The following is a 13232-nucleotide window of genomic DNA, read 5'->3' as shown; positions in this document are numbered from 1 at the left end:
CTAAGGCTGCAGGAGAATTCATGCAGGTATTAAAATGTGATTAAGAAAATTATAAATAATATTATTCAAAATTGGAAGCTTTGGGATCAGAATTTTGGGTGACCTAAATTTTATGGAGCATTGGAATAACCAAGTATGAAAATGATAAAGGATTTGATGCAGGTTCCAGCAGCACAAGTGGCTAGCACTGTGGCTTCACAGCGCCAGGGTCCCAGGTTCGATTCCCCGCTGGGTCATTGTCTGTGCGGAGTCTGCCGGGGTTTCCTCCGGGTGCTCTGGTTTCCTCCCACAGTCCAATGACATGTAGGTTAGGTGGATTGGCCATGCTAAATTGTCCTTAGTGTCCAAAAAAAGGTTAGATGGGGTTATTTGGGTTATGGGGGTAGGGTGGGTGTGAGGGCTTAAGTGGGTCGGTGCAGACTCAATGGACTGAAAGGTCTCCTTCTGCACGGAATGTTCTATGTACATGTGGCAAGGTAAGTAGTGGAGTTGGGCAATAATAAAGAACCTTTGGTGATGGAAAGCATATGGATGCTTAACTTGGGGTCAAAGGGAGTGAACAGTAATTTAAGACAGTGACTAGGAAGGAAAACAGAATTAGTAGCAAGGGTATGCAACTTGCAACAGGGCCAAAGGTGATGGTTTTGGTCTTCGAGGTTTAATTGGAGGAATTTGCAAGCCATTAAAGACAGAATGTTGGAAAAATTGATAGCACAGAAGCATTGGAAGGTTCAAAAGAGGTGAAGAGGTAGAGCTGTGAATAAAGCTGCCCAAGTGCAGAAAATAGATAAGAAACAGAAACCATTCCTAGGAATGCCCAGGTATGATAAAAACAGAACCAACCAAGGATAATCCCACCCAGCTGAACATAAGAGACACCAGTGAAGATTGGGTGTTCGACTGTGCCAAAAGCTGTAGACAGGGAGATGTTGCACTAGTCACAGAATGTAATTTGTAACTGATTAAGGAAATCACAGTGTCAGCAGCAGTTAAAAACGGGTTGAAGAGATTCAAATGTTGAGTTAAGGGAGTGATTAGCAAGGATTCAGTACGCAGCGCACTCAGACTTGAAAGGAAGACTGATTTAGGATAGAGTAGTAGTAGTTTGGAACAGCAAACGGGAAATGGGTTTTTGAAGAGAAAAAGGTCAGTAATGCCTGCAAAGGGAGAATAATTTATGTTAGCCAGCAGGAGACAGAAAGGAAAATTCGGTGATCGACAGGTTAGTGGGATCAAGGTCAACAAAGCAATATGTGGCTTTCTGAGGCAAAATGATGTCAGAGGAGGCATAACGAGAGATAGGAGAGAAGATACAAAAAGATGCGGGTCTGGGAGAGGAAGTGGAAAAAACAGAAAAGATGGTTTCAATCAGTGATTTAAAAAATCCACAGATACCTTACACTGTTGAGGGAAAAAGTAGCCAGACAAGAGTTTTTAGGTTTAAGATGAAGACTGGTAGTGGAAAAATAAGTTGAGTTGAGGTGGAGTAGTGGACGATTTTGTTAGAGGACAATGAGCAGAAGACTGCCTGGTGGGGTCCAACCACATACAGCAATGGATGGATAATCCAATTTTGCACCAGGTATGTTCAAGTCTGTTCCCCTGGATTTGAGGGAGCAGATTCAGGCCATACCAGAGGGAGCAACCAGGATGGAAAACTGTACAAGTTTTATTTGAGAGAAGGACTCCATAGATTGACAATGAATTGTTGAGCACATCAACAGCTGCAGAAATATTGTGGCATATGGAGAGCTAAAGACCTTCATAAATTGCTGATTAGGTCTTATCTGGAGTATTTCATCCAATCCTGGGCATCACACTTTAGGACATTATGAAGGCCTTAGAGTAGGTGCAGAGGAGATTTACCAGCATGGCACCCAGGGATGAGGGACTTCAGTTGTGCGGAGATATTAAAGAAACTGAGTAATCTTCCCTGCCCGAGGAAGCATAGTTAATAAAGATGTTCAAAATGTTGAGGGGGTTATGTTAAGGGTATATATGGAGCACCTGTTACCACTGGTAGGTAGGTCAGTAACATAGAATCAATATAATTGGCCAACGAAACAGAGGAAGATGAGGAAAGCTTTTTTAAAAAAAATACAGCAAGTTATATTGATCTGGAATACACTACCTGAAGAGTGTGGTTTAAAAAGGGATTTGGATTTGGATTTGAAAAGGAAACATTTGTAAGGCAAAGAGTAGGGGACTATTTGGAAAGCTCTTTCAAAAGAATCAGCAAGATTGTCAGAAGCATAATGGAACAAATGGCCTTCTGTGCTCTCTGCTTTAATGGGAAGTGTGGATTGGTCAGGAAAACTTGATTATGTAATTGTTTGGAAAATTAAATGCAATCAGCACAGTTCTGAGGAAGGGGCCAGAAAAACAAATGTGAGCAAACTTTCACCTGTTCAGGGGGATATAAAATACACTGGACAAACAGGATTGGGGACAGAATGTACCGGAACCAAAATGCATCTGTTATTAGTGGCAGTGAAATTTAAAGAGTAAAGGAGACAGAGAAGGTTGTGGTTGTAGACGTAAAGTAATCTTATGAAACATTTGTTGCATTATTTCATAGATCAGACACAAATCAGAATGTTCCTACTCTCAATTTGTTATAAAGAAATTACTCAACCATAATGATATAGTTAAGAACCACAGAGTTTCAAAATCAGAAGGTCTCTTTAGGATTTTTAACTGGATCCCTCTTGCCAAAATGATCATGGGCTAGATTCTCCGCCTCACCACATTTCTATTTCACTCCGCCAGCAGGATGCTCCATTATGCCGGGCGGTCAATGGGGTTTTCCATGGTGGGGCAGCCTACACCAAAATGTGCATTATTTTTTCTATTTTATGATCTAGAACATTAATTTTCTTTAAAAATATATTTGATGGTCTAGAATAATGATTTGGAGATGCCAGCGTTGGACTGGGGTGAGCACAGTAAGAAGTCTTACAACACCAGATTAAAGTTAAACAGGACTTTGTCGTGTCATTGTTCTGAAGGCTGGGTAGTTTGCTGCAAACAATGGTTTGTTTGAGGTTGTGCAGTTGTTTGAAGGCAAGTAGTGGGGGTGTGGGCATGACCTTGGCAAGATGCTCATCTTTATCGATGATGTGTTGAAGGCTGCAGAGAAGGAGTCGTAGTTGCTCCAGGGAAGTACTGGACGACGAAGAGTACTCGTCGGTTGTGTCCCATGTTTGTATTCAGAGGAGGTCGGTGCGGGTTTTTGCTGTGGCGCATTGGAGCTGTCGATCAATGAGTCGAGCGCAATATCCTGTTCGTACGAAGGCATCTTTCAGCGTCTGTAGATATCTGTTACGCTCCTCATCTCAGCAGATCCTGAGTATACAGAGGGCTTGTCCATAAGGGACAGCTTCTTTAATGTGTTTGGGGTGGAAACTCGAGAAGTGGCCCATAGTTTGCAGCAAACTACCCAGCCTTCAGAACAGCGACCATGATACCACACAACCCTGCCATGGCAATCTCTGCAAGACCTGCCACCACCATTAAACGTGAGAACAGCACCCACCAGGTACATGGTATATACTCGTGTGACTCGGCCGACGTTGTCTACCTCATACACTGCAAGAAAGGATGTCCCAAAGCGTGGTACATTGGCGAGACCATGCAGACGCTGCGACAACAGATGAACGGACATCGTACGGCAATCGCCAGGCAGGAATGTTCCCTTCCATGCGGGAAACACTTCAGCAGTCAAGGGCATTCAGCCTCTGATCTGCGGTTAAGCATTCTCCAAGGCGGCCTTCAGGATGCGCGACAACCCAGAACCGCCGAGCAGAAACTTATAGCCAAGTTTGGCACACATGAGTACGGTCTCAACCGGGACCTTGGATTCAGGTCTCATTACATTCACCCCTCACCATCTGACCTGGGCTTGTGAAATCCTACCAACTGTCGGGGCTCGAGACAATTCACACCTCTTTACCCTTTCATTATCCCTAACTCCAGTTACTCCGTCAGGACCTGTAGACTTAATTACCTGCCAAGACTTGCATTCAAAGTATCGTATTGCATCTTTGACTTTCTGGAACCCACCTCTTCATTCACCCGAGGAAGGAGCAGTGCTCCGAAACCTAGTGATTCGAAACAAACCAGTTGGACTTTAATCTGGTGTTATAAGACTTCTTACTGTGGTCTACAATTAGTTACAGACCTTCTGCTTTCCTCAACAGCAGTGGTAAGTTTTCAGTATCTTATGATTCGCCATGAGGGAAGTTCAGAGCTACAGCATGACAATCATTTTGAAGGCCCCCCCCCCCCCCCCCCCCCCCCACAAAAAAGTGTTATGTAACAACCAATTTATTGCATTTCAAGCCACCAGAAATATCATAAATCCAGAAGGGAGGCAATCTTCCCTTAACTTAGTATTCTGAAGATCATCCTAAACAACGGACGTCTTGGGCCCATTCCAGACTTCTCAATTACTGGATCATAAAACTGGCATGAACAGAACAAAGAAAAAAATAACTAAACGGTGACACCGAAAGATCAATGGTCTGATGGGTTTAAGCTAACAAACGTAATCTGATTTTTTGGTTTGCACTGCTTACATAATAACCATCACAAAACCACAAGACTATTTTGGTGATTCGCATAAAATGGTTTGAATTAGTGGTGCACAATGTACTGCTGAATATTAACCAAAGTATCTAATGTAATTGTAAGTATACATCACCCGCCAAAAATACAAATCTAAGAGTTTATTACTGCCACCATATAATGCCATTATCTAACCAGTTCTATTTTCACCTTGAAATTCCCAGAGATTTAAAATTTCATCCGACCAATCAGATTTCAAAAACTGGCCATGGCATTATATAATTACAACCACAAATACCAAACAATAATATGAAACATGATTTAAGATAAATTGAAGTAACAGAAATAATGATATGGAAGATTTGATATCTATGCATTAGACTATCAGTGGCTTGCATGCATGTCAGAGGGAGCATTCAAAAGGACAAAGAATTCAAGCAAATTGGTTAGCATGATTGTAGAAAATTTGCTATGAAACACAAAATGTAGGTAAAGCTAAATGGAAAAAGTTTTCAAAAACAATCCTCTAACTTTTCAGATGAAACCTAAAAGTTTCTCCTTTGCATTTAACTTTCCATTTTGAAAGGGCAGCTATGTAATCTTATTAAACTATACACAGGAAATTTATAATTTGCACTTCACAAATCAGAAACTTAGCATGAAAGACCATGAGATAAAATAAATACTTAATGTTAATGTTTAAGCACTTCAAGTAGTAAGTTAACATTTTAATAAAACTTCTACAACAGAGTGTAGCAAATTATACTTACAAAATACAATCCTTAGAAAATAATTTTATTTCTTCATTGAAACAGGGTCAACCTGACATTTGGAAAACTCAATGCTCCTTTCAGTGGCCAATTAGCTTTAGAAACTATTCCTTGCCATCTTTTGTTGGACAAAGATAGTTTTAAGAAAGAGGGAAAAAAAATGTGTTTTGCACAATGTGTAGAAGGAGGAAAATTTTAATGTACTTGGAAAGGGTATTAATGGAATGCAGTTAACAGATTTAACAACAAGTAAAAATCAAGACATGTACAGAGTTTTTCTAGAAGTTCAAGAGTGGCAAATTGGGAAAATAATTAAAAGTAATTAAAATAATGTACTTCATCTTAAAAACATCAAAATCAGGGAAAAGTAATGATCTTTTTTGCTCTTAACATATATGGCTTTAGATTCAAGCATGGCTGGGGAAGGATACGATCAGTGCCCTGGAATAGCACAGAACCTTTCAGCATTTCTCCCATGATGCACCCCACTGACCAGATATCAACTGAAAATAAAATGAAATGATGGATAATTACCATGCCTTTCAGAAAATGAGAACCACAACAAAATATGTATTGAAATTTACATAACGTGACAATGATAAAGAATATATTCTAGCAGTAACAAATTGTAGAGTCTGGAAATTGAATACCAGTAGATCTTCCATTTTATGTATGTTTTATTTAAAAAAGCACTGAATGTGGATGAGCAAACTTTAGTTTTTTTTACGTGCAAGGATACAGTCCCTTCCAGGAAACAGGATTTTGTGGAGAACCATTTCTGCCATAATGCAACCAACAGACCATAAATCCACTATATGGTTTAGGTGGGTAAGATTAACAGAAAAGATGAAAAGAACATGCTATTTAGCACGTCGCTACATAACTTCACAAAATGCAACCAAAAGTGCTTCATGGTACTTAACATAACTCAGTCAGTCTTCTTAAGAACCAACTGCAAAAATGTCATTTGTCAGAGGTTTTGTGACTTTATTTTGTTTACCAATTAAGCTTAATGCAACTGTTTTAGTATTTTCATAAAATAGAACAAGTTACACTAAACAGGATTACCAGATTATACTGAACAGGACTTTTCAAAAAGGCAATTATTGTATCATAAGAGTTGAAATTTACAGTAAATTACATCAGAATGCTTTTTCAATTTTATTTTAAGAAAAAGGAATATCAAAATTCTCTAAGTAAATCTGCCTACTTTTCACATGCGACATGAACCAGATTCAAATTGATTTTTTTCCTGCATTACACCGTGTCTATTTAGTTTACAAGTACATTACTTTTTTCAAAGAAAATTAAATTGTGCACTTCAAATTCAACTGGAATCTTAAAATAATAAATTCAGTTGAGACTACATGGCAGAACTGAATAAAGGTGTATTGAATCAAAAGTACTCCATCTTGTTAAATCACATTTGTTTGAAAATTTTATAGTGGCCACATCCCATTTTTAAAATTATAAACTACAAATAAACAGGCGTCAAAACACTGGTAACTTTTTGAAGTTTACAATAGGATTGATTCTGATACTGAAACTGGTATTTCCCATAATGAACATTAGAGTATAGTATGAAGCCGCTTTAACTGGAGTGTTCTTTCCCCGTCTCCCCCATTTCCATCGTGAGATGACCTTGGGCTTCCTCAAGAAAGGATGTTACAACTTTAATGTCTCTCTCAGTTTCTTAGAGGTGCAGCATCATCTGTACACCACAGTTCTTTAAATAAGTAGCTAGCGAATTACTGGAATAAATTTATACCATTAGTAAGGCTTCTGGCAGAGTACATGGCCACTAACACAATATAATCCTAGTACTTTGAGAATTGGACTTCATTTCCATGCCACTGTCAAGCTATGGGTATCAAATGGGTGCCTTCTTGCAGCTCAGCAGTTCCATACCTGACCAAGGCCAGGCAGCCCAAAGGCTGATCAGGTCAGGTGCAAGATAGACGTGGAAGTGGGAGATCTGGGCAGCCAACATTATTCTGTGGCCTCCTGGTTCACAAAAGGTTTTGAACTGACTGTTTGTTTGGTCTCTTTCAGCTCCACACAATGTCTCCCAAAATGGTAATATGTCATAGGGTCCTATTGTCATATTAGCCTCCCAGCTGAAACAGACAAATCCATCAATGATGGTTTGGCAGTGGGATCCTCACAATAACTGGAGCACTGTCATCCCATTTCTATCCAGAGTTAGTGCAAATCTCTCCCATTATTTCCACATATATTTTCCTCCTGATAAGTTCTTTTAAATATAACCTTAACAATGAGCATTAATGGTCCAACCTTAACAATGAGCATTAATGGCCCAACTGATTTTGGTGTGCTTGTTCACCCACATAGTGTAGGAGAGCAAAGTTATCAACAGTCTTCAAGTCATTAATATGCAGCATTTCAACAATGGGGCAATACTACATATATGCTTTCCCAGTTTGGATGTTTCCAACTTGGTATTTAGATGTTTAAAATTTCAAATTTGCCCAGAGAAGCAGTGGAGAAAATTCAAGGGGGGAGAAAATAAATGTTGATAGAGCAAGACTGAGACAATGGGATAGACGGGAAGCACAGTGGGTAGCATTGTTGCTTCACAGCTCCATGGTCCAAGGTTCAATTCCTAGCTTGGATCACTGTCTGTGTGGAGCCTGCACGTTCTCTCCATGTCTGCGTGGGTTTCCTCCGGGTGCTCCGGTTTCCTCCCATAAAGTTCCAAAAGACATGCTGTTAGGTAATTTGAACATCCTGAATTCTCCGTGTACCCGAACAGGCGCCGAATGTGTCGACTAGGGGCCTTTCACAGTAACTTCATTGCAGTGTTATTGTCTACTTGTGACAATAAAGATTACTATTATTTTCAACTTGCTCGTTACAGATTAACCATCCATTCTGGAAAAGCCCAATTTTCATTTCCAACATGCTATTTTAATGTTTGCCCCATGTCTTTCTTTCCTTTAAGTTGAATCACAGTCCCAGTTATATAACATTTTTTTGTTTTCATAGATTTTTTTTTAAACCGCACTGAAGGAGGCCATTCAGCCCATGAGTCTGCACCTGCCCCTGGAAAGAGCACCCTACCCAAGCCCACACGTCCACCCTATCCCCATAATTCAGTAACCCCACTTAACCTTTTTGGGCACTATGGGCAATTTAGCACAGCCAATCCACCTAACACGCACATCTTTGGAATGTGGGAGAAAACCGGAGCACCCGGAGAAAACCCACGCAAACACAGGGAGAACGTGCAGACTCCGCACAGTCAGTGACCCAAGCCGGGAATCGAACCTGGGACCCTGGAGCTGTGAAGTAACTGTGCTAACCACTATGCTACTGTGCTGCCCTTGTTTGCCATAACTTGGTTAACAATTGCAATTCAAAGTGTAGAGATCATAAAATACAAAATTGCTAATCTGTGCTGAGTAGGCCATTATCAATTAAGGGAATAATTAGATGCTCCATGTGACTTTAACTTCCCCATGAATGGAGAGCAAAGATGTAAAATTTAGCTCCTAATAACTCCAGCTAAAAAAGATTAGGCTCAGCTGCAATGACTGCCAACAAGAAATGGCTACCTGGGTGATATTCTACCCCACTACAGGCACCAGTAAGAACCATAATCCAACAAGAGAATTAACAGCTTCAAGACAGGAAAAAAGCGACTCAAGAATTCATACCAATTACATGTTTGTGTCTTCAAATATTTGGTCTGTTTTACAGATTAGCTTACCATTTTCCTTGTATCCCATTCCTAGGATAACTTCAGGTGCTCTATAATATCGTGTCACTACATATGGAGTCATCATGAAATTAGTACAGGCAGTTCTTGCCAGTCCAAAATCTAGGATTTTCAGAGTGCAGTCTGACTTTACTACTATGTTGCTAGGTTTCAAATCCTTTTGGAAACAAAAAAAATCCAAAACATTTAAAAAGATAATATGCACAAATGTGTCAGTTTAACGTACTTAAATCAATTCTTAAGCAGCATATGACATCAAGATGGGATTGGGAAAAGCAAATTGGCAGAGGTAAATAATCTGAGTAAAAGATCCCAGAGGAAACAGTGACCATAACATGGTAGAACGTAGCAGTCAGTCTGAGAATGAAAAACTTTGGTCAGAAACAATTGTGCTAAACTTAAATTAGGGCAATGACAAAGGAATGAGGGCAGAGTTGGTGGGAATAAACCTGGAAATGAGTTTACCAGAAAGATGGCTGATGTTTATGAAAATTGTTCATGGCTCACAACAAAGATATGAGCCTTCATCCCAGTGAGGAAGGAGGATTCTAGGAATGAGGATAAATGAACCCATTGTTAGCCAAGGCAATGAAGGATAGTATTAAACCGAAAGAAAAACATACAATGTGACAAAAATTAGTGGTGAGCCAGAGCATTGTGGAAGTTTTAAAAACCAACAAAAGATGATCAAAAAAATAAAGAGGGAGAAATAAACTAAGAGCGTAAACTAGCATGTGATATAAAAATGGACAAGAGCTTTTTTAAATATATTTTAAAAAAGAAAGAGAAGGCAAAGTGAACATAAGCTCATAAGAGAATAAGACTGGGGAAATAATAATGGGGAACCAGGAAATGGCAAAGGAGTTAAATAAAAACTTTGTCAGTATTCATGTAGAAGACACTAATAACATCACACACGCACGCTTTACTGCCTCTCTCATGGCAGAGGCCTCACCAATGGCCCCACACTCAGGATTATCAGCTATCTCCTCAGTGAGGCTGGCAGCACTAACTATCTCAGCTGTCACCTCCCAGGCACTGTTCAGGAGGACGGGCTCGAGTCTGGCCCCCCCCCCCCCCCAAAAAAAAGAGGATATTCCTCCTCTCCTCAATGGCATGGAGCTGTGGGTCCACTTCAGACTCCCGCACTCGGGGTAGCAGGTCTTCGACAAGTCATCTTCGTGTCTGCAGTGAGTGTGTGGTAAATGGAGTTTAAAAACAGCTCCAGCTGTCAAGACTCTTTGGTGCTCATTCTGTTCCCAGCCATCAATGGCTACGAGAGAACATTAGTGAGTGCTCTAGGTCCCATCATTTTACTGGAAGATTAGTCCACTTGCCAACCAATCAGTATGCATCACATATACTCAAAAACAGTTATTTTGTCAAGTATAACTACATGCTTTGCCATATACATTATGTGTTCGCAAAACTGAAATTAAAATCCCGAGTACCTACTCTGTGAATAATGCCAGCTGAGTGAAGGTGCTTAATACCACATAACATCTGGTATAGAAGGTAGGACATTCTCTCATGGTCCAGCTCCATGTGGATAACCTGGCACAAGTTGGCATCCATCAACTCCATAACCAAGTAACTGCAGAACACAGAATTAATATTGCAATCTTTAGGTATTTTATGAAACACTAATTCTCCACAATGAAATATCAGAATCTATTACTTTTGTCACATTTTACTCAAATACTTACACATCTTGGAATTCTTCTAAAGACTTCTGTGGCGTAAATACATTTAACAAACTAATAATCTGCAAGAAGAAATGTAAATTATCAGTCTCATCTAGAATTGTTATCGTTGTACTACCTCCACAGTCCTCACTACATTGATGACTATGGATTAATGCATAGTTCTAAAGAATCATATTGGACTTGAAACATTAACTCTGTTTCTCTCTTCACAGATGCTGCCAGATCTGCTGCATTGCGCATTTTCTGTTTTTATTTCAGATTTTCAGCATCCGCAGCATCTTGTTTTTATACTACTACACTTTCCCTGCTCAATATGAGCATTACTCTCAAAAATGCAAAATGCATCCAGTTCACATTCCTGAAACAAGTTACATGCCCAAAGGAACGTTAAAATTGTGTGCGCACTGTAACGGAATAGACTGAGTATTGCAGGATTTTGGCACAACATTTTTTGTAAAACACTATAATTTTTTTCCCCCATTAAATTCTACTTGAATTATAGGAGTAGCTAACTATCCAGTCCACTGCCATAATTAATTTAGTCCTTTTCTTTAAGCAGTGGGTATCTTCACATGTTTATAATTAGGAATCTAAAGCGACTCAATGATCTTTGCATAATAGTATTTAGGAAATAAAATTAAAACAAATGGATTCTTGCAACTAAATTTAAGCATTATGAAGAAAACGAAAGGATTAGAGAACTACAGAAATCTAAACAAACAAGTAGGTTTCACGAAAACGCAGTGCGCAAGTCATTCACAATAATGCTTTTCTGTCATTTTACAATTAAACATTTTTCCCACAAACAAGGAAAAGGCAAGCTGAAGGCTTCACAAAGTTCCTAGCATTATTTTATTGTTAACTTTTCAAGCAATGCTGTTTATTTATTTGGTTTATCTTTCCATCACATTGGGAATAAACCACACATTTGAGTAATAATAATGCACTACTTCATTGTGCTAATTTTCAAACCTGTGGGTGCAAGACAAATGTTCAGTATTATTATAAATTTTACTTTAACTGTTTACCATCTTTAATTTGCTCACAATACTAGAATATTATAGAAATATTTCTCGACTCACATTTTTATGATTAACACACTTAAGAAGAACAAGCTCTCTGTAAGCTCGCTTTGCATGAGTTTGGTTCTGGAAAGGTCTACTGAGTTTCTTAACAGCAACACTCCCATCAAGTACACTGTCATATGCAGCACTGTAATGCAAAAAAAGTAGTTAATTTCTCCAAAATATAAAAGCTGAGAAACAAACTAATTTAAGACATATATATTTCTTGTGAGTGGCTAAGGACAGCTGACTTAATGAGCAGGAAAAGAGTATTTAAATTAAATTTCAGCATCATGTTCAGAAAAACTCATGTAGTTTTTCAGGTGAAGGAAAATTAAAGGCATGTAAACCCATGCAAACCGAGGTGAAAGTCAACATGCACGAATGATACGGAGAGAAGCCCAGAAATAGATAGTTGACCCACACGTTAGAACATTGACTATCACATGGTGCTACAAACAATAACCAGCAAAAAACGTAGACGTTCAAAACTGTAGTGTAGAATGTCTCAGTTCCAAATGGACAATTGCATTTTCATTTTAGTGGCAGTTTGTGGAGTGTGAACCAATTTCGAATTATCCATAAGGATACAAATAACTAGGGCTGTGGATAAAACTTGAAACAAAAAGTAGTAGATGATGGGCAGTTGGAGGAAGTTTCAGGCAAGGGTAAATTGATAGAGAAAGATCCAAGCCACAGAGCAATATCGTAACTTGGTTAAAGATAAGTAGAGCATAATGGAAGGCGGCAAACTTTTTAAAAATGGTAATAGCAAATTAGTGAATAAGGCCAAATCAAGGAAGATGGTAAGATGTGGCTAAGACACTTTACCCAAATGCATGAAGCATTTGAAACAAGATAAATGAAAAATAGCATAAATAGAGAAAGCGTTTGATCTACTCGCCATTATGGACACGTGATTCGATGGTGACTGAGGCTGCAAACTAAATATTCCAGTGTACAGATGCTTCAAAAAGACAGACAAAATGGAAAAGCAAGGGTGATGTGGTGGCCGTGATACTAAAGAATGACAAAGACAGCAGTGAGAAAAAAATCTTGGTTCAGACCAGTAGAATCGGTTGGGATGGAGCTAAAAAATAACAAAGGAGGAAAATGATGTTTGACTATCATTTAGATGCTCCCAAATAGTAGTTTTACTACTGAACACAGTATTGATCGTAAGAGGAGTTTGTAACAAAGGTATACAATAATCATGGGACCGTTAATCTTCATATAGATTGGACAAACCAAATTGGCAGTCATTTGGAGGACTTTATAGAATGAATTTGAGACATTTTCCTACATTAAAACCTTATGGAACCAGCCAGGGAACATGCCATTTTAGATTATAGATTTCATAGAATTTACAGTGCAGAAGGAGGCCATT

At 39.0% G+C, this 13232-nt stretch overlaps 1 protein-coding gene across 1 annotated transcript in view; it reads right to left on the bottom strand.

The window, feature by feature from the left end:
- Positions 1-11975, bottom strand: part of LOC119965253 (mitogen-activated protein kinase 9) — a 58246-nt gene extending 46271 nt beyond the window's left edge. The window contains exons 1-5 of the mRNA XM_038795743.1: positions 11864-11975; positions 10782-10840; positions 10531-10669; positions 9067-9232; positions 5768-5839 (exon numbers count right to left, since the gene is read on the bottom strand). Coding sequence (XP_038651671.1) covers positions 5768-5839; positions 9067-9232; positions 10531-10659 — 367 coding nt within the window. The 5' untranslated portion in view covers positions 10660-10669; positions 10782-10840; positions 11864-11975. The remainder of the gene's footprint in view (positions 1-5767; positions 5840-9066; positions 9233-10530; positions 10670-10781; positions 10841-11863) is intronic.
- Positions 11976-13232: the final 1257 nt, after the last annotated feature.

This window comes from Scyliorhinus canicula, chromosome 4 (genome assembly GCF_902713615.1).
Source record: "Scyliorhinus canicula chromosome 4, sScyCan1.1, whole genome shotgun sequence".
Lineage (NCBI taxonomy): Eukaryota > Metazoa > Chordata > Chondrichthyes > Carcharhiniformes > Scyliorhinidae > Scyliorhinus > Scyliorhinus canicula.
This window is presented reverse-complemented; position numbering and strand designations above follow the sequence as displayed.